We start from the raw sequence: 21,713 nt of genomic DNA on the forward strand, positions 1-21,713 counted from the left end.
GGACACACCAGTGAAGATGAAGCAACACAAGAATTACTCCATTGATGGTGATGCAAGCGTTCAAAAAAATTCCATCACTGTCAAAGTCAGCCAGGATGGAACTTGGACCCCAGCTGCCCCCCCCCCCCCCCCCTCCCAGACTACAGATGCATGTGTCACACGCACAGTGCTGGTCTGCAGCCTGCCATATAAGCACTCATTGCTTCCCCACTGCCAGACTACTGCACTCCATATGCCAAACCCTTTAAGATTTCTGTCACTCAGGCACACATCACTCCCCTGGCCTGCCAGCTACAGCAGCACATGACATCTACCACCCATGCCACCTCTGCATCTTCCTTTGGAAGAAACACTGGGGTAGTGTACACCCCCAGACAATCGCCCATTAAAAGAGATAACAAAAGACAAGAGCAGAAAACAGGGCTAGGGGTGGCTTCAGAACATTGCTGGCCCTAGCCCTCAACCTCCATATAATAAAGCAAAAAATACAATTGATAGAACGTTTCATTTGCCAACTCCAGTTGTAGCTGTCCTACGTTCTGGACAGCGTGCTTCACTCAACCTACTGAGGTTGTTGAACAAGGGTTTCTTTTTTTTTTTTTTTTTTTCCTAAAGCACAATTTAGCTTTGGCTCCATATCATTTACTTTGACTTTGAATTCTCTATCTAACAGATGGTTAGTTGTGGGCAAGTGTCCACACACCAATTAGGAGCCTTGTTATTTGGGATTTTAATTGCGGTTGTTACGTAAAACCAGTGTACACAAGGGGCCCCACGAGTGAGTTTGGGAACCACTTTAGTTTTTCCCAGGGCGCGCAGTAACTGGCGCCGTGGACTATGTATGGCAAATTGTGGTCACTCTCTCACGCACTAACGGACGACCTGAGAGGGACGTTTAGTAGTACGCATGCGCATGTGGTGCTTCGTTAGTAGGAGTAGGCGAAACGGGACGCATGCGCAGGAGGTGCTTCCTTTAGGCGTAGGCGAAACGCGAACATGTTAGGGTTAACTAAAGTAACGTTCGGCGAAAAAGCTGTGCTTAAAAAATGTTGTGCCCTGCGCCTAAAGTTACTTTAGCTAACCCTAACATTTTCGCGTTTCGCCTACTTTAGCTAACCTAGTTAGCGCGTACGGATCGCCTACTTTAGTTAACCTAGATAGCGCGTACAGATGCTATCCTGCACGCATCAGTAGGAGCTAAGGACACACAGCTACAACCACCGATACAGATGTATGGACACACGGAGGACAACAAACAACGTTACAGAGGTGACGACGTGCCATAGCTAGCTACCTATATAGTACGGAGGGCAAAACGGAGCTTTACAATGTCGCCAGTAGCGTATGCGCGTGAGCTCGACAACACATTTCTCATAGAAAAGGTCGTTTTTTGTTTTTTTTGTTCATTACAGTGGTGGTACAAGTGACAAGCAGTAACTGTGCTGTTCGCCGTACAAGGTTCATGTAAAGTAGCTAGTACAACCTGACAGCACTAACCCATAAATGTACTGCGCATGGTACTTGCTCAATCGAACGGTAAATGTGAAAAACTTTCGTCAGTGAGCGCCACCGATATTTTCGGTCACACCCTCAATTAACGGCAGAACTCCCAGTAGAACATTGAATTAAATCTTTTAACGTTATATGCGTACTGCAGAAAGATGGGGGGGGGGAGGCTGCTGAGGAAATTTTCATTGCATGGCCAAATCAAGAAAAAATATCTTTCCCAGATGTTATGGAGGTCTTGTAATCAACCAATTCACATGTAAAACTGCACATTATCAGATTTTATTAATGAGTATTTATACACTGGTTTTACCATGTAGGAATCACTGCACTTTTTAAACATGCCCACTGCCCATCTTCTGAGAACCTTTATTGTGGGAAAGAGGACAAAGATAATGTTGCCTTAGCGATAACCACCCTAATGTGAAATTCCTGATTAACAGGAGTGAACCGCATTGACAGTAAACTGCTAATGTTGGTGGGTAAGAGTAAAAGAAAGTGGTAGAGCTAAGAAATAGGCACTATTTCTGTGTGAAGAGAGGAGAGGACATGAGAGTGTGTAAGGGAAAGAGTAAGGCGAAAAGCAGAACTGGACAGAAAGTTAGAAATGAGATGTATATTAAAAGAGAAAACATTGTATTTATCAATATCCACCCAGTTCCCATATGTTTTCCCTTCTCTGTGACTATGAGCATGTGTGGTTGTGTTTGCTGTGTTTACAGACATCGTAGCTTGATAAATCAAAAGTGAGCCGACAGAGTCAATATTGTCCTATTGTCTGAGGGTGAGCGGGAATGCGGGACAGAAGGAGAAACGGTGGGGCTAGATAAGTGCTCTGTGTTTGAGAAATGTGGGAAGGTACTGTACTGTAAGAGAGGACGGGTAGAAACAGTGAATGGGACAGCTGAAGGATCAATAAATGAGAGAATGCTACAGCAATTGGACAGGCCTATAATTTTACAATTCTGAACTCCTATATTATGGAACATAATTATTGAAATCTTGTAAGTGTTGATGGACAGCTCATAGTTATGTTGAAATCCAGTAGCTCTATGTCCCAAACATTTCTGTTAATACATTTATTAGCTAGCGGACTAATCTGTTGCCAACACACGAACTAGTAAACCTTACTTTTTTACATAAAGGTGGATTTTATGGAGTTCCCTAATCAGTGTATAATAATAATAATAATAATATTTCCCCTGGAGGCAATCCAATCAGCTAATGTATCCATTTAACAGAAATATGAAATTATATGAAATACACAAAAGTTTTACACAAACAGGCTGTTATGAAATATCAGGATGCTGAAAAAATTGGAAAAGAATGTTGTCTGTGTAAGTGTATGTGCACATAATCACTGTCTCTGGCAGCTCGTCTATTTTAGTGTGGATTCTAGCTGCAGACAGTTGAACAAATCTGTGACACAGAAGCCCACCGTCAATGTTATCTCTGTCTGGCTCTCCTTGGGAAAGGTTGATGGACAGCACAACCAAATGAAGAGGTATTAACTTTTAGAGGGGCGGGGGCATTCCACACATACATGATCAGATTTTTTTTTTGGGGTGGGGGTGGGGGGCTTTTTTCAGCTTTGTTTGGTAGAACAGTGTAGAGAAACAGGAAGAATTAGGAGGAGAGAGAGGGAGAGTCGTGCGACAAAGGTCGGCGGTTGTATTCGAACCGCCGACGTCACGGCTCGCATTGAGCATGTGGATAGCGCTCTAATGTATGTCAGTACTAGATTCTGAAAATTGCACTGGGAATTGAGGTAATGGTAGAATAATTTCTATAAGTCATTTTTCTCTGCATTGTTATGATTATGGTGAATGTTATGACTGAATCCAACAGTGCCAGTTTGAGTAGCTGCCATTCGGTTCACAGCATGAACTTGGTTGTTAGGCACATGCTGGCCGTCAGACTTCCCTGAGATATTTAAACATCACCCTTTTGCCCTGAAACCACCCCTTCCTGAATAGGATATTCTGGGTGACAATCCAGTAAAATTAACCTCTTTTTGTCTGACCTATTCGTGTGATGTAGAACTCAACTTTTTCCCTTTTCAATATTTATTAAGGGAATGATGATGATGGCTGTCATTCTGTTTTTCTATGAAACCACTGTTTTAATTTCGGATAGTCATTTATTAGCTAAATGATTTCATCAAACCATGGACATAGAGGGTCAGTATGTCTGCAGCTTCTCTTTCCACCTTTGCCAGCAATCACTGAAACAGCCTTTTCATTATCCACATGAAAACCCTCCAACCAGGATTCACAGACCTACTAAGATATAAAATCTTCAGGAATAGGGTTCCTTATATTCTGAGTGCCTCTTCCCACCTGAGCAAAGACAGACCTCCGATCAAAAGGAGATGAAGGCAAGCCAATGATTTTTTGCATGTCTGTCAAATTAGGACATCTTTGTGTTTTTACAACCAGATGCTTCCGTTAGGGTGATGTATCAATACCCACCCCCTTTCGTCAATGCTTTCTGTTGCTTCACTTCAGATACATTACAGATCAGTGACTAAACAGTCCATCTCTATACATCTGAGTCATGCTGTCAATTGGACAATTTTGTCTGTATAACGAGCAAGGTATGCAAGCAACACAACAGTCCAATAAGTTGGAAAGTCAGTGTGAATAGTGACTATGAGCTCAGTGGGCACAAAAAACAGTCAGAAAGAAGGAATTTTCTGATTATTTGTCTTTACTATGCCTGTCCTGTTAGCCAAGTACAACTGTTCTACTGTTTAGCTAACAGACTGGGCCTAGTCAGTCAGTCAGCTCAATAGCTAGCTTGTGTAACATAATAGTTATTTAGTTAGCTAGCTAACCACAACTTCTCACTGCATTTCAGGCTTGCTTGCTCGCATACCAGCAACTCTTACATAAGTATGTATATAGCTAGCTAGCTAATGTGTTACTGAATTTTTCTGTAAAAACATTGACTGCCTTATTTATTACTTCAACTAGCAGACATGTTAGAAACCACATTAGAAATGGCCTGGTCACAATGAGTCTCTTGTTTTCTTCCACAAAATCCTGTAGCTAGCCAGCAAAGTCAGTTTGTCAGACCATCTGAAAACTGTTTTGGAGCGCAGCCACGCGGGTTAATGTCATTGCTTTGTATTTACCGGGTTTACCATGATCCTTCAGGTTTAGGTACCCAGTGTGCACGCTCTGGTGCCAAAAGCCCCACAGTCAAACATGGCAGCCTCCATGAATTGGCTTCATGCACCATTGAGCAGCTCCCATAGGAATCCATGAAACCGGTAAGTAGAAGCTGTCTCCAGTTCTTGTATATCTCGATGGTTTCAACATAACTGTTATTTAATTCAAATGCTTGTAAATGTTTGCACATCATATTAAAATACCACAGTCCAGAGGTGAGAGTTTTTCTTCAGTGTGCTCTAATTCTCACTGCTTGTATTTGGTTAAGTGACTGTGGAGAAACAGACAAATAAATGCCTGTAACTGAGTATACCCAAGAGTGTTTGCCTGAGATATCCTCTAACTGGGGGGTAACAGGATGGGACTTGCTGGTGGGCCAAGTGTGTGAGAGGTCACTGGACAGGAGGTCAAGAGGTCACACATTAACCCCCCCTTGACCCTATAAGATGAGTATTTCTGTAAAGGGTGAGGAATGTGAGTTGATGGTGAGACACCTTTCATTTTTTCTTTCCTTTTTTCTGAACACACAAAGGGTTACTCTGTCTATGTGTCTCTTTCACCATGTGTCAGTGTATATAAGCTTAGATCATGGAAATTCTATAGTACTCTAACAGGAAGGAAGGAGGGTGATTGAGACAGGGAAGGGAAGGTGCAGCATTGCAAAAATGTATTATCTATGCTTCACAATGGCACTGTTCCATGAAAGCCATGCTGTGCATCCTTCATGGAATGGGTACTGTTTTTGTGGATGAGTTATTTGTAAGTTATTATGCAATACCATTCACGCAATTCTTAAAGGCAAGTCCTGTTTTTCGAAGAATATTATAACTGAAATTTTCCCCCATTGAAGTATGTATGCCTTACACCAATGATTACACACCTTTATGGCAATTTAAACAAATGTCATTTAGCTGAAATACACTGAAACCCCATTTAGACCAATGTTGTAGATGCATTTTCGAACATGGCATACGTTGTTTTGGATTTATAAGTTTGTCTGGAAATTATATAATTATATAAATATGACATAATCAGAGGTCATTAGCTCAAAGTTAGTTCAAACTGGTGTCAGGAGTGTGCGTTTTGTAGCTGACTAGCAAGAGGGTCAACACTTGTTGTCATTGCTTCTAATTCCTCCAAATTCAGTTTCAGTATTCCCAATTTCCACTTTTCTGATTTCCTGAACTTCATCATCTTACCTCACAAATATTGGTTCCTCTCTCTGCTGAGCCATATTTTCCTATATTTCAGGGTTAGATTTGAATTTATTACTTTTTTACATTAAAAAGGAAAATAGAACCTCATTAATCAATAAACAGTAGCACTCGATTTAGTGTTATAAGCACAATCCTGTCCTGGCTGTCAACCTCAGTACACTGATGATTTACAATGGGAAGGGTCAGTCAGCCAGCAATGTCAAGTTATTGTATTAACCTTCTCTCAGTGTAGTGTTAATACACTTAAAGTGTCCATTCAATCAGTCAGTGCGTATACACTACATCAACTCACTGGACCTTTAAACACCAATGGGACAGACACATTCTACTAGGAAGGGTGCAGTCTGTTAAAGGTGTGGAAGCCCAATTTGAGGCTGGTCGGGGGAGGATAGAGTAGTCAAAAGTGTATATAAGGTACAGTCAGACAGGAAGACTTTCTTGTTGAGCGATTTCTATCTAGCTGATCTTGTTTTTTATTTTATGCCCAAAATTTTGGCCACAATGCTGGGACATGTGGTCCTGCAGACTTTACTTGTTCTCTGGCTGGCACAGAACACTCTACAAGGAGGTAAGATGGAAAATTGTTTAACCATTGCAGCTGTGGTAAACACACATTGAAGTATGGATCAGAGAAAAAAAACTGATACTGCTTTGAGTGGATATGGTGTGAGCGTACTTGCTTGTGTAGTTAAGAAGAACATCTGTTTGGTTGTTGAAACCAAATATGATATATTTTTAAACTATTTAAATGTTTCTAGTATCTGTAAATTTTTCTTTGAATTGTGATATCAGATTGTGGTGAATCGATTTCATTTTCTCCTGGATTTCTGTATTCAGCAATTTTACTGAAACTGCATTGCTTTTCTCTTTATGCCTGTTAGTAAATACAAACTGTTCATATATTGTGGTTCCATAGGAAAACTTTACAGTGATCTGTGAATCAGATTAAATGATGCTATAGTGTACATAGACAGATGTTTGTTTGAATTGCTAACATTTGAATATTTTCAAATAACTATAATGGGTTTTTTATTGTTGTATAATTTTACATTTTACATTGTTACTTGTTTTGTGGTAGTCAGATTGCTTTTTTTAAGAGCTTAACAGGGCAAGTTAAGATTCCCAGTATGGGGTGTGCAAATATGTGCATGCCCAGTTCTTGGGCTGACACATATTCACTGGGTGCCAAAATACATATAATTCATGATCTGTGCAAATACATATTTTACAGCATTGTGGTACTGCTTTGGCTGACAGTTTTGTCCCATTGTGTCAAATTCAATAAAAATCCTGTCACTGGCTGCTGATAACTATGTAATTGTATTAGCCAGATCTGGCAGAATTTACTCAATGAGAGAAATAGGGAGAAATCGGAAAGGAAGAAAACTAAAGTGTCTCCTTAGCAATGCTAGTGTTTGCATGTCAAATGTCTGATGTTCATGTCAAGAAAAAAAAAACGTGGCTGTGTCTGTTAGAGTCTTTGCATACTGGACTTCTTCCAAGAAACAACCGTATATTCCAGTGCCCCTCAAAGCAGGTCTCATTTTCTGAATCAAAGGAAGTAGAGCGTAGGTGGCAGCTGTGGGCTAAATGTGACAGCCCACTGCGAGAGTAGAGATTTTACTACCTGTAGACAGTCTGTCCATTTTTCATTTTTTCTGAAACAATGGATCCCTTTAGTTCCACAAATCTCTCCCAAATGTGCTTGGTTTGTGACTGAACAATTCGTAACTGTAGCTTTTAAACCTGCAATCATAACTGCCCTGTAAATTACTCTGAATCACTGTGACTGCCAAATAAGAACAAAAACAATAGCAATACTTGAAATAATAAAGCAAGGAATGCTTTTTATGCACAGGCTGAGATTTGTTACAGAATCCAGTAACAAAATCCAAATATTTGTACTTGTTACACTGTATCTTTGAAATCACCCTCAAATTATGCTTGCTCGTGTGCAAGAATGTAGGCTACATCATATTCTGAATGTCAGTCTGCACTGCAATTTGTATGTAATCAGACCATGGCCATAGGACTGGGCTACTGTCAGATGCTGGGCTGTGTGGATACTGTGCAGATTTATTGATTTCTAGAGTACCTGGATCTTATGATATAGTGGATTCACTGAGTAGGATCATTCAGTCAGATCCTTTGAAGATCTGTGCAGCTTGGATTAAACATAAATTAAGACAAAAAATATTGGTGCACTGTTATACTGTAATGTCTGTAGCTTTTTCCGCATAAAATACATGTGTAATAGATGCCCCCCTCTCCTTTTGCAGGTACTATACATCAAGGTGGTGGGGGAGTGGGAAAAATGCTGATGCCATCAAGAGGTAACTATAGCTTGTTTTTCCATTTTTCAGTCAGTGTGCCATTCTGCAAAATGTAATATATATACGAAATATTATATATATATATATATAAATCTCAAATATATATATTCTATATCTTTAATATTGTTGTGGAAAATTCAATGTTGCAAATAATGCCAGCCTGTGGTTTGTTATTAGCTAGCCGAAATGGTGAACAATAATGAATACACTGTTTTTATTAAGACAGTGCACAGCCAAATGTCCCAATAGTTCCACAAGTGAGGCAGCTGGGCTATTTTACCTCATGTCTGTCTGGCTATCTAGCTACAGCACATGGACATATTCTCTTGCATTGTTTGGTTTTAGATATATACCTAGATTATCAGCCAGTGGACTAGACACATGATGAAACAATGATGTTTGCATGTTTTTTTCATTTTATAGGAGCTGGGGTTCCTCTGGGCATGCAGGGTGGTCATGGGCATGGAGCTAAACCCAGCAAGACAGGGGGTAAGTTAGAATGGGAACTGGGAATGGAGGACTCACACCCAGTACTCAGAATTTTACATTACACATTTACATCTGTCAGTGTAACTTTTTACAAAAATGGGAAAAGGACTCTTCAAATGTAGTTAATAAATGTATCGTTTGTAAAAATTATTTCACTTTTGTTTTTAATTAGACATATTATTAGTTTAATGTCTGTTGAGGCAGGATTTACCTTAAAGCCACTTTAAGGCAGCCATAAAAATAATTTATCACATTCACATTCCAGAACTTAATCACCAGTCAGATCTAATGCATTTATTTTTTGCAGGGTGTACTGTGATATAAATTATTTATTTAAAAAGAGGTTTTCTTTTTGATTGATACATAGATTTACAATTGAAATCAGTTATGTCCTAAATGTTGAATATATGTTCACTGATGCCATTTGTGGAAAACTGTTCAAATACAAAGCAAATACTAATGAACCAAACCTGCACAAAATTAACCCTTTTGCACCTCAGAAAATCATTCCTTTGGTGCGCATAGACAAAACATAAAGAAAAAATCAACACATTTTATTTATTTGGGAGGAAAAAAATTGACGCCTCAAAAGTGATAACAACAATAATTCAAACATTGTAACAAGAAATTATGAGCTTAAAGTATTTGAAGAATAGAATTTCATCTATTTAAGACCAATAACACGTTTCTTCAAAGAAATCACTGACGTAAACATTCTATGCAGCAAGGAATAGGACACAATATGGAAGGAATATGGCCTCTTATTCCCGAATGCTGCTGTATGGTATCACTTGAGCACCCTACAGGCATGTAAAATATAGTCAAATTTCAACAAATATGTTTTTTACGTTAAAATCGATACCTTTAATACATTTAAGTACAAAAGTTATATATAAGTTATACATATTTAACACTTTACCATCTTTGAGACAAAAAAGATGGACATCAGAGTTCTTGCCCCCTTAATATGATATTTTGGAGACTTAATGAAATGTGCTCAGATTGAAACAAACCCCCAAACCATTGGCAAAAGTTTCAAGCCAACAGTGTCTTTCAATGATAGTAATGTCGTCAAGTGACTTCTAATAAATGTGGAAAATACCTATTAGAAAAATAACACATGGCATCACTGGGCTGGAAAGGGTTTAAGAAAAAAATGATGGCAGAACATAAACACATATTTTCAAGAGCTGAGCTGTGCAGCTTTCTTCTAGTGTGCTGCTCATCTGTGAACCACATCTCGGCATTCTGTTTGCGTTTGTTATGATGGGCTTCGGGAAAGTGGGGGATTTGGTTAATCTGTTTCACTTTGTAAGTAAGGCAAATCCTTCAGTTAATCTGTAGCTCACTATCCTAGTTCTTAGCCTAGCAGGGGCACGTTACTCAGAAGGATATCCTTAATTAAAATCACACAAAGAAGCACTGAATTGTTTATCTCAATGTGTTTAGTTTGTCTAAAGAAGTCTGACATATCCTGTTTTTTCAAATTTTCACAGGTGGATATGGGGGTGCAGGAGGAAAACATATGAAACAAGGATATATATCTTGGCCCGTCTATGGTACCGCTACAGTCCTTTTCCTCTCAAATTACTGTATTAATTACCCAAATATGTTCCTTGTTACTGTTTTCATTATAATGTGAAATATGCAAACACTATTATTATTTGTCGGAATTAGAACATATGCAGTTCTATAATGTAACTACATAGAATGTGTAAAGTGTGTTACTGAACCCATCAGTGATTCGAAATGGGTGCACAAAGAAAAGCTTGGTCTACCATGTCCGTTCAAGAACACAGCAGACCAGTCTTTTTCTGCGGCAACAACACAGTGCCTGTGGCATGTTGATACCTGCTGTCAAATCAGTATGACTGATTGCTGTAGTAACTAGTGTAATATTTACATTGATTGAACAATGTACTCAAACACTGTACTCAAGCTTAAGACATCATATAAAAGCACTGTCCCTTTGTCACCTTGCAGAATCATAGGCAAACAAAGCAATCAATCATGGACTAGAGTCTCAATTTTTGTCATAATGGATTGCTAGCCCCTGTCTTACCCATGAGCTAGCTAATTAACACGCTACTACAAATGATATGAAACCTAAGCATAAGTACAACTACAAGACAATAAGGAAGGAGGCTGAGTACGAGAGGCTTGAGCATCCCAAAATTGTAACAGGAGTATCTTGAATTGGTATCTGGATTCAACCGCTTGTGAACCATCACATTTTGGTCTGTAACTGTAATATCACTTAAAGTTGTATGTACAAAAATGTGGTGAAGGTTGGACTGAAATTATACATAATGGAGACCTTTTTAACAGGTCACAGTTAAGTGACCTGATTAATATGGCATTAAACTCTTAGTGATATTGATGTGAAATGCTAAAGAAATTCCTTGAATGTTGCCCCACTGATTACAACGGAACCATTTCAGGGGCTGCCCTTGGAATGGGGATTGGCAGGGGGCTGGGCCCTCAAGCAACAAAACCCAGAGGAGGTGAGAAAGGACACAATAAAAGCAGTGGCCAATATTCACACAGGCTACTTATTCTACCACTACTCACGTCTTACTCATAAGTACCATTTACTGTATTGCATCTAAACACTGCTCGATGCTCTAATATGTTTTGTAGGATATGGGGGCAATGGTTTTGGCTATGGAGGACAGGCTTTCGGAGGTAAGTGTGTGTCTCCCGTGGTTCTTATTGCATAAGTTTCAAATCTTAATAGCCAGCCCTTGCCTGAGTCTAATGTCTGCCACAGCTGAAGTCATAAAAACGTAATGATAAACACATGATAAAAGATGGCAGAATTATTTAGCTTAAGATTTCTAATGTTTACATACGAACCGGAGTATATTTAAAAAAATGTTTTTATTATTTTATCATGTTATATCATATGTTGTATTGCGCATTAAAAGCAAACCAATATCTACTAATATCTGCAGACACTCCAAATCTAGAGCTAAAGCATGTGGCATGGTCATTTGGTTGCTCATCAGTCCATGTCTTGTTGCCAGGTTACAGACCAGGAGCAAGCACCTACCTGAGACCTGGATTTGGATTCGGGGCAGGTAAGCCAATCAAAACTCAGAGACTTCTTCTCCCTGACCATTTCCAAGTTCATGATAGAACTCAGCTATTTCAGAAGGTTTCACAAAAATAAGTTTTTATATAGGCTTACTGAAAAAAAGCTATTATGCATATATCACAATAGTAATCTAATATACTGTAAATTACAGCAAGGGCTTTTCATTTCTTAGGAATAACGGCAGGATTAGAGGGCAAAATCTAAAAAGTTGTGTTTACCTTTTACCTCAGTGCAGTTACAGCTAACTCAATAATCCTACTTCATGAAATATGCCCTGAAGTGCAAAACACAGACATACAAAAAGTAAACACATAAACTTACATCTCTGAAGTGAAAATCCCGGACAGAGGTAAAACGAACGCGCCTCTGAAGTAGGCTACAAGACGCAAACAAAACGAGCTCCGCTGGACTACAAGTGCAGCATACAAATGCACAAAAATAATTTTTCGCATGAGTGATATGGGTGTTTGATAACCTTTTTAATTTAATAAATTAAATCATAATTTTAAAAATGTGTTCTGTGTTTACTCAGTTTCCCTTTGTCTAATATTACTACATTTTGTCTAAAGATCTGAAACCATTTAGTGCAACAAATATGCAATAGTAGAGGAAATTGGGAAGGGGCAAATACATGACACTATAGTTATATTTGTTGTGGCCAATTCAATTTAATTTATCTCTGGCAGGTGCTGGAACTGGCTATCCCAACGTTGGAGGGGTTAAGGCAGGCAAGCCAGGTACCTCATCCTGTTCTGTTTGTCTCTTAGGGCCCTGTGTTTTAACTGATCAATGGATAACATCCATATCTAACTCTATTAATTTGAATTATTATCAGTTCTTCCTTCGACCTTCCTGTTAATGATCGTTAATGTTATTAACTGATAATAATATTCACTACATTTCTTTCACAACTCCTTGAAACGATTATGTATTTAAGTGAGAAACTGTTTCTGTCAAGTTCATTTTTGTTTACATGTGTTTTGTTTATGTGTACAGCCTCATTCTTTCATGAATACCAAAAATACTTTTAAATTGGACTCAGTCTTCTCTGAAAATAAGGAGCAAGTAGGTAAAAAGCAATTCTCCTCATTAGGTGGAGACCACACATATTTAAGTGCACAGTTTTCTCCAGGTATATGTAGGACCAAATTAAGAAAGAGACAAATGGCTGTTGAGGTAAATAAATAAGTGCATATTAACCAATGTATTACTACCATGTCTTCGTATATGCTTATTTTTGTTCAGTATTAGTGTCTGTAATGATGTATGTACATGGATCATTGTGCGATTTCAAAAACAAATATGGAATAATACTAATTTAGGAGGTATAAGCAGGTGTTAGTTTAAGTTTAAGTCAGCATGACTTCACAGTTTTTGGATAATCTTGGAATACGCAGGATATGGTGCTGGAGCTGGGATTGGATACCCTAATGGTGGAGGGGCTAAAGCAGCTAAACCAGGTGAGGCTCTACAGTTTAGTGTGTTGCTAAGGGGTCTGTGTCACTCCCTCATGTTCAGTAATGTTGAATACACTTACGACTTAGATTGCTAGCCAACTAGACAAAAAACAGGGCTGTGGACACACTTTCTAGTGATGTTTTGGGTTGTGAACACATCAACATTTCTGTGGAAAACAAAGTATAACTAGCATAATCTGGACCTATTTACAATATATCTGGAAAATTATGCTTTGTAGATGGTAAGAGGAAACATTGCAAAAACATTCCTGAAATGTTATTATTCACGAAAACCCTTACAGGTACATTGTAAAAAAAAAGTTGGAATTATATGTAATAGTGTAACTAGGTTGTCGATATGATCGATTCTTTACAGCATAGTGGTTTTGAGAGCTGAGGTTGGTAGTTTAAATGAAATTGCCAACTTCATTCTGAAAATTCAAACAATTACAAAAAAAATCTGTATTTGTCTTAATATACCTGTATGTTAGTTAATTTGCCAAGTTTTGCTAATTGATTGGTCATATTGTAAAGCTGTTTATGGTATTTTGTACAGTAACACAGAAGAACAGTCTTTGGTCATCATTCATGTGCTTGCCAAGAAATGTAGCTAAAATGTCATAAGGAATAAATGTTAGGGCTCGTTAAGTAATATAGGTCAGAAGTTGGCATGAAAACCAGAAACAGATACGGCCCTCGTTGCCAATCTCTGAATTAATCATATCATAAAACTGATTGTTTATGGTGTTTTGCAACACTTGTGTGCCCCCCAGGTAATGGTGCTGGAGCTGGTGTGTTCACTGGACAGGGGGCTAAACCCAATGGTACACATTCTATATTATGAATGTTTATTTTCTCTGTTTGTGTTCTCTGTCTCAAATCAGTATACTTGTCTTGATATAAATATAAATGTTAGATTATGGTAGAAAGATTGTACCTTATATCTTGCCAGTTTCTACCAGCTTGCACATAATCACTGTGTTCTGCTATGCATATATGCATTTTGTGTACTTTCATACTCAAGAGTGCATTCTACCTATCGAGCATAGCCTACTAGCTACTAAATCCTTAATGGTATGTGAGAACACAGAATGATTTTTTCGCTAAGTTTGGAACATAGCCTGCTTTATTTAAGTCCCCACAAGCGTCAGAATATCTAACCTTACAGGAAAGATGAAGATACTGTACTTTTTATTGTTAGCTGGTTGCTGTTTCGATGGTTGCTTTTCACTTATCACAAGCAATATTGCGACGGTACTTGCTATCCTCTATAACTAGAACATAAATATGCAAAACTGAACACATCCAATATCTTTCATCTGTGTGGTAGTCTCAATTAAGCTAGTTTCCTTCACTTAGTCTTGTGCACTTAGTGTCTCATTTTAATTTGAACAGGATTTTGTACTTGCATTTATGGATTGGTTGTTTCTGTATGATAAGATCATTTTTGTTCCTAGGTAATGGTGCAGGAGCTGGTATGCCCAATGGACAGGGAGCTAAACCCAATGGTAAATCCTCCACTGTTGTGTGTCTGTCAGTTGTTCATTTTAACAAAAATGTAATTGAATCAATTTGTAACACTTCGAAACATTGATCAACTAGTTAAGCCAGATGCCATTTTCCTCAGGATATAATGCTGGAACTGGATATCCTCATGGAGGAGTGGCTAAAGCAACCAAACCAGGTAAAGCTGTTCAGGTTTGTATTGGTTAGAAGCCAAGGTCAAGGCTGGTTGCTTTCTCAATGAGCGGTGTGCACGAAACACGCATAGCAAGCTCTGTCAGGAAACTTAAAATTGCAGCCGACTGGTGCTGGTGTGTGCACTAATACCTGAAGCAGATCCATTCATCGCCAAACCAAAAAAAAAAAAATGTATTTACACATTAATGTAAATATTTTCATAGATGAGTTGTCCTGACTGGAATTCTATATACGCTTGAAGTGGGCCTTGATACAGCCGTATGGTATGTCATCACGTCTTAAAAAGCAAACCTTAGCTGGAAGCCTATGTTAAATATTTTTCAATGGATCAGCACTTAAAAAGAAAAAAGGACTGTTATTAAATGATGGTAGGTTATCTTCATATGACTTTGGATGTTAGCATTGGTTGCTAATCTGTTTTCTTTATTAACCGTGTAAACTAAGATTTGCTTGCTTGTGTAACATAGTATGATTTCAGTTATGCTAGGCCAAAGAATAGATTTGATCAGAGCTCTGTTTGAGGCTAGTTTGTTCAGGTAAAATGAGCAATACCTTTGTTATGCTTATGGCTGTGTGTTTGCCATGGAAGTTGCAGGTGTCAGGGATTGCCTTGCCTTTTTTTTGGAATTTCCTTGACTTTTCGTGACCATTTTATTTGTGCCATTTTTGGGATTTCCCCAGTTTTTAGTGCCTTCCCTGATTTTTCACAGTTTTGAATGGTAACTATTAGCCTTAACATACTCTACAGTATGATTTGTGTAGGCCTAAGCCATTTTAACCATATTGCCAAATGCTGGGGAAGAAAAGCATGACAATTGTATCCAGATTCGGGAATGCATTGGGATCAAGATTCTTGTCCTTGTCAGTAGTTGTAATCAGATATTTGATGGTCCCTGTAAGCAGTGTTGATACCAAGTGCTCCTTGCCCTGTTACAGTAAGGTTGTCTATGACAACAAGCATAACATAAAAGACTCAAACCTCGCAATGTACAACATGTTGTACTAAAAAAAACTTTAAGGAAACAAAAACAGACAAACATCACTTTATTTTAGTGATGCAATTTGAACATGCTCTGTTTCTGATCTTCTGTCAAAGACAAAAAAGCATGCTCTTTCTTTCCGCGATGGACCAAAATAATAAAATGCACCAACCTATCAATGCATTGTAGTCATATTTGTTTCTTGTTGCCAGCTAATTTTTAAAAACTTAGTTTGCATGTTATTTCAATCATTTCACACTGCTGCACATTAAATCTATTAATTTAATAAATTAATGGTTTTTTTTTTTTAACACTGTGATTTCTGTGGCTCTTTTGCAGTTTTCTGTGATTTGCAACAATGTTTGATTTTCCGTGACGGCATCCAATATTTTCTATGACAAACTCTCAGCTTAACGTATAAATTTGATACAAGCCAGTTGTAGGTTTTTCACTACCTGATGACAGGAGGAAATGTGATACAGGCATAATCTTTTCCTTTTTTGTGGATAATTGTGCTTTTTTACATTATTACAGAGTGTGTGTGGTAATACCTTTATGACCCCTCAGGTAATGGTGCTGGAGGTGGTGTGCCCAATGGACAGGGTGCCATCTCAAATGGTAAACATTTGCTGTTTTTGATCTGTGTTTTAACTAGCATTTCCAGGGTCATATTGCATTAAAAGTTTGACTGAAAATGTCATTTTTTAAAACTTAACCCTTGTTTAAAAAGGCAGTTTCTGTTAATGGCAAATGTGGTCTCCAATAAATACTTGTCATTTAAATTTATGAATAGTGAACCAAATTATCTTTTAATGTTAGCTTTTAGCTTTTTTTGAGTTTTTTGAGAGTTTACTCAGCAAGTATGTGTCTGATTATTCAATTTACTATAGCAGGGTATTGTGAGTGAACATTAAACCAGGAGTGATATGAAGTTCATATTAATAACTGTATGATAACAGTCTTGTGGTTCTTAGGATATGGTGCTGGATACCCCAACAGGGGAGGAATTAAAGCATCCAAACCAGGTAAAGATCCACAATGTGTATATTTATGCTTTTTTCACTTACATGCTATTCACAGAGATGGTATAACCTCAGACTCAAATTGATTTTTTTTCAGTGACACATTATCATTTGAGAACTGTTGATTTGTTCCAGCCCCCCCCCCCCAGATAAATTAAATATACAGTGCAGCTTCCATATTCTGATAAAATGGCAAGAGATAAGGCAGGTCTCTTACCTAATAAGTATGAGAGGGTGGAGTAGCTCTCTTCAAATTCAGCAATACCAAGTGACAGATCAGCAAGAAAGCAAGGGCCAGAAAATCCAGCTGTGGCTATAGTAACTGAAAGTGTATGGGGTGGTTCAAAAATGCTAATGCTTCTATGGTATACAGGTTATGGAATTGGAGTCCCGAATGGCCAGGGGCCAGCAGGGGTTGGAGAAGGTGTTCCCAATGGTGGAAGAGCTAAACCTGTACCTGCAGGTAATACTCCACAATACTTGTATCATGGTGTCTTAATACATGCTTATTTGCTATGCTGACTTGCATATGGAATTCTGTGAAAATATATGTTTGACTGTGATTGGAAACTAGTTAATCATGAGTAGGTTGATCAGGTAATCAAGTTAGTGTCAATCATATATTTCATGTTATGTAGGACTCGAAACAAGAATTTCCCATTGGGTTTTGATAAAAATAAACTGACAAACTGTAACTAGCTAGTTTAAATTACATAGACATGCATTCATCCTCATACAATTTAAGTAACTGACTATGACAGATTGTGATGCAACATGTATGCCATGAAAATATTTGAAGAGAAAACACGGAGAGCAAAATGATGAAAATTAGATATTAAAATAAGGTGTCAGGTTAAAAAGAAATGATTTAATGCATTTGCCTGCTGACAGAAATGCTAAAAACATAGAAAGGACAGGGAAGCAAGGTGTACCTGTTTGTTTTGCTGTATTCATTGCAATATGTGTAATTTCCAGTGCATTATTTTGTTTTAGGTGTGCTAGGACTGTCGGAATAATTATGTACATAAGGCCATTGTCACATATTAGAAATGTGTACTGTTTGTTATCTTATACAGTTGGTATAACATGTAAGTCAGCAATATGGTAATACTCTTGTGGTTTGCAGGTTATGGTGTACCCAACAGACATATGGCTAAAGTAGCAAATCTGGGTAAACGCAAAATGTTGTGTGTTACTAGTCATTTCTTTTCTAATTGGTTTGTCATAACATGTCTGTCATTTTGTGTTGTACAGTTAGTGTTTTAATATCACATGGCATGTAAAAAATTAACATAAATCACTGTATTCTTTATATTCTATATATGTTAGATCAGAATGATCCATTAAGTTTCATCTAATCTGAACATCACAGAAGATCAAAAAACTTTAACTTTTCTTTTGGCCATATGATCATATTTGTTAACGTGTTTGTGTTCTGCCAGTGCTACATTTGTTTTATGACTGTTAGTACTGTATTTTCACTACCACAGTGTTTCGTCCCAGCACGTGGCCGTATTTGGATGCATACAGGAGATGCACAACTAACTGCTTTATGGTTAGCATCATAGTATGCAAATTTTTATATTTATTTATTTTCTAAAATAGTGTATTATTTTATGTGAGGCATTCACAAAGTACACTGCATTTAGATGGGGAAAATTCAATGGCCTAATCAGGTCACTAGTGCTGCTGTTTATCTCCACATTTGATGGTTCCATTTGAGCTATGCTTATGGTTGAATCTTTACTCTGGGCATGTATCGTTTTTGCATTATGCCTGTCCTAAATCTTGCCCTGCACAGAATGTTTTGATCTGATCCAATCAATGTTTCCCTTTGTCTCTTTCAATGCCTCCTGTTTTACGTAGTGTAGTGCTTGCTAATTGTATGTCTTCATTAACAGCTACTAACAGTTGTGTTATTTAGTCCATGTTCAAATGTCTTGAGTATTCTGTACTTTGAGTTTATTTGTCAATGCTGGACATACTGTGCATCTTTTAGAGCTTGTTTGTGAATATTAAATGTACAAACTTGAGTTTATGAGTAAGCAGACAATGATGATCTTGTGGTCCTCAGGTTATAGACTGGGAGTATTTGTGCCTAATGGACAAGGCACAAAGGTTTTTGGAGCTGGAATGCCTACTGGAAAGAGCAATAAAGCCATACCTGTGGTGCCCCAAGAACAGCGCACTAAAGATGTGGTTCCTGTTGCACAGGGTGGTAAAAATTCGGGACCTGTGGTTCCTGTTGCACAAGGTGGTAAAATCCCTGGACCTGTGGTTCCCCATGCACAAGGTGGTGAAAACCCTGGTCCTGTGGTTCCTGATGCACAGGGTGGTAAAATCCCTGGACCTGTGGTTCCCGATGCACAAGGTGGTGAAAACCCTGGTCCTGTGGTTCCTGATGCACAGGGTGGTAAAAACCCTGGTCCTGTGGTTCCCGATGCACAGGGTGGTAAAAACCCTGGTCCTGTGGTTCCCGATGCACAGGGTGGTAAAAACCCTGGTCCTGTGGTTCCTGATGCACAGGGTGGTAAAAACCCTGGTCCTGTGGTTCCCGATGCACAGGGTGGTAAAAACCTTGGAGCCGTGGTTCCTGTTGCACAAGGTGGTAAAAACCCTGGGCCAGCGATTTCTGCAGAAAAGACCTCAAAACTCAGTGGAGCTGTGGTTCCTGATGGAGGGGTAGCACCTGAAGTGCCTTCAACACCTGGACCGGTGGCTCCTGCAGGAAAGACCTCTAAAGGCATGGGAGCTGTGGTGTCTGAAGGACAGGGTGCTAAATCCTCAAATCTGGGTAAACATCCATTGTTTTCGGTGTGTCTGTCCTAACTGATATGCTTCAACCTGTTTGTCCATTCAGTGTTTCCCTGCATGTGTTTCTGAGTCTGTTAGGCAATTAGTCTTAGATGGCTTGCTATCTATGTCTAGGCTAAGAATATTGCTCAGGGCAAACTTGGCAGGATCCGGATCTTCTTAGCTTTAGAAATAGAGTTACTGGCTGTGGCTTGATCATATCTTGGTTCAACACGGTCTAGCCCAGCAGTGGAAATGTTTGTCCTTCCTTCTGTTTGTCTGTCCATTTGTGACAGACATTTCTGAAAAAGTAATTGCCAGATTGCCATGAAATTTCCTGTGCACATTCATGCTCCCCAGAGGAGGAAACTTATAGTAACCCCATGATCTTTCTTGTAGCACCACCATCAGGCCAAACTTTCATGTTGTCATCAATTTATCTCAAAAAGTAGTGGCTGGATTGCCATGAAAAAAAGCAATGACTAGATTTGCTGTGCATATTCATGTGAGGGGAGATTGTTGTGCCTTGGTGGAGGTCTGCACTCTACTGAGAGCATTCTTTCTAGTTATAGATTTATTACTGATTATGCTGATTTGAGTTTTGTGCAATCCCTAGTGTTTTAGAATTAAAGTAAGACTTAATATATAATTTGTTGGCCTAATTAAAATATAGTCAAGTTTTTAATGTTGGTGACATTTGATTGGTTTTATTGGTTTTTTAGGTATTGTTGGAGCCCAATGTACATAATGTTAAGTAATCTAGGTCATCCTCAGTTTTAAGGCCAAGTATGATTTGCGAGTCCTCTTGACACAGTCACACAGAACGCTTCTTGTAGAGACCAACAACTGCACTAGTTAGTAGAAGCTAAATTGATTGTTTAGTCTAGTAATTAGTAAAATTAGCACACGCGGCTAGAGCTGTGTTGTATGAACAGCAGTGTTAGCTGTCTAGCTACTCGCTGAGCAGTGGCCAAGTAAGCTGCAGATAGTTTGAATTAGCTAGGCCTTCTTTTGGTAGATATGGCATCCAGATGATCATCCGAGAAAGTGTATATAAAAGAAGTAAGCAGAGAAGACAAACTGTGGATTAATCAGTACATTGTTGGAGAATAACAGAATAACTTGCTGGCACACCGTCCATGTTTGTTTAAAATCTAATTTTATTTATTAGAACTCTCCCTGTGGGATAACTATTGATGTGCGACAACCCCACGCAATATTCTAAATGTGATTGCAAGTCCCAGTGCTCATAGCAATATATTGCAGGAACATCTTTTCTTTCTTTTAGTGGTTTTATGGCCCTTATTGGTCATTTGTCTGAATATACCAGTATTACTAGTTACTAGTTGATATTGATATTGAGTGTTTATTCTGTGTCTGAGTCTTTTTGGTCTTTCTTTTTGTTTGATTGTTTTTTGTTGTTTGTTTTGTTTTGTTTTTTTTTGCAAAAAAAAGTGGGCCAGGCAAAACATCTACAGTAAGTAATGATGCTAATGGAACTATGATTGTTTTATATACAGTGAGCTCCATAATGTTTGGGACAAATGCAAATGTTTTTTTTTGGCACTGCGCTCCACAAGTTTTGATTTGCAGTCAGAGCTACAGTATGCTTAATAATACATTGCCCTGCTGCTTATTGCATTTTGCTGCTGGAAAAGTCAGGATTCTATTCCATTTATTCTCCACTGAGAAACGTAGCGGTCCAAACCAGTTTATGGATGCTACATATATGGATGCTTCTTATATTAAAACAGGTCATAAAAACAAAACATTTTTGGTCAGATGCCAAAACATCTCAGATGGCTTTTGAATCCAGAGGTGTATCAATCAGGGAGAAAGGGATATATGGCTTATAGATATGGACCTAAATAGCCAAATGCAGTCGAAACTTGTGAAACTCACGTCTACATTTTAATTGAAAGGTTTTTGAAATTAAATGAAATTT

General features: G+C 38.3%; 1 protein-coding gene across 9 annotated transcripts in view; it reads left to right on the plus strand.

The window, feature by feature from the left end:
- Positions 1-4,655: 4,655 nt before the first annotated feature.
- cmn (calymmin) overlaps positions 4,656-21,713 on the plus strand; it is a 32,891-nt gene continuing 15,833 nt past the window's right edge. For 5 of the 9 annotated variants that reach the window (XM_064324535.1, XM_064324536.1, XM_064324538.1 and 2 more), the window contains exons 1-18: positions 4,657-4,780; positions 5,037-6,464; positions 8,176-8,229; positions 8,653-8,718; positions 10,215-10,277; positions 11,160-11,222; positions 11,359-11,403; positions 11,745-11,798; positions 12,502-12,552; positions 13,213-13,275; positions 14,046-14,096; positions 14,730-14,780; positions 14,900-14,956; positions 16,521-16,571; positions 16,928-16,978; positions 17,349-17,438; positions 18,102-18,146; positions 19,050-19,769. In XM_064324535.1, the coding sequence (XP_064180605.1) occupies positions 6,377-6,464; positions 8,176-8,229; positions 8,653-8,718; positions 10,215-10,277; positions 11,160-11,222; positions 11,359-11,403; positions 11,745-11,798; positions 12,502-12,552; positions 13,213-13,275; positions 14,046-14,096; positions 14,730-14,780; positions 14,900-14,956; positions 16,521-16,571; positions 16,928-16,978; positions 17,349-17,438; positions 18,102-18,146; positions 19,050-19,769 (1,663 nt within the window). In that variant the 5' untranslated portion in view covers positions 4,657-4,780; positions 5,037-6,376. Of the gene's footprint in view, positions 4,781-5,036; positions 6,465-8,175; positions 8,230-8,652; positions 8,719-10,214; positions 10,278-11,159; positions 11,223-11,358; positions 11,404-11,744; positions 11,799-12,501; positions 12,553-13,212; positions 13,276-14,045; positions 14,097-14,729; positions 14,781-14,899; positions 14,957-16,520; positions 16,572-16,927; positions 16,979-17,348; positions 17,439-18,101; positions 18,147-19,049; positions 19,770-21,713 lie in introns of those variants that run through there. The other 4 variants (XM_064324540.1, XM_064324539.1, XM_064324543.1 and 1 more) reach the window with 4 other exon arrangements.

This window comes from Anguilla rostrata, chromosome 2 (assembly GCF_018555375.3).
Source record: "Anguilla rostrata isolate EN2019 chromosome 2, ASM1855537v3, whole genome shotgun sequence".
In the NCBI taxonomy this organism is placed as follows: domain Eukaryota; kingdom Metazoa; phylum Chordata; class Actinopteri; order Anguilliformes; family Anguillidae; genus Anguilla; species Anguilla rostrata.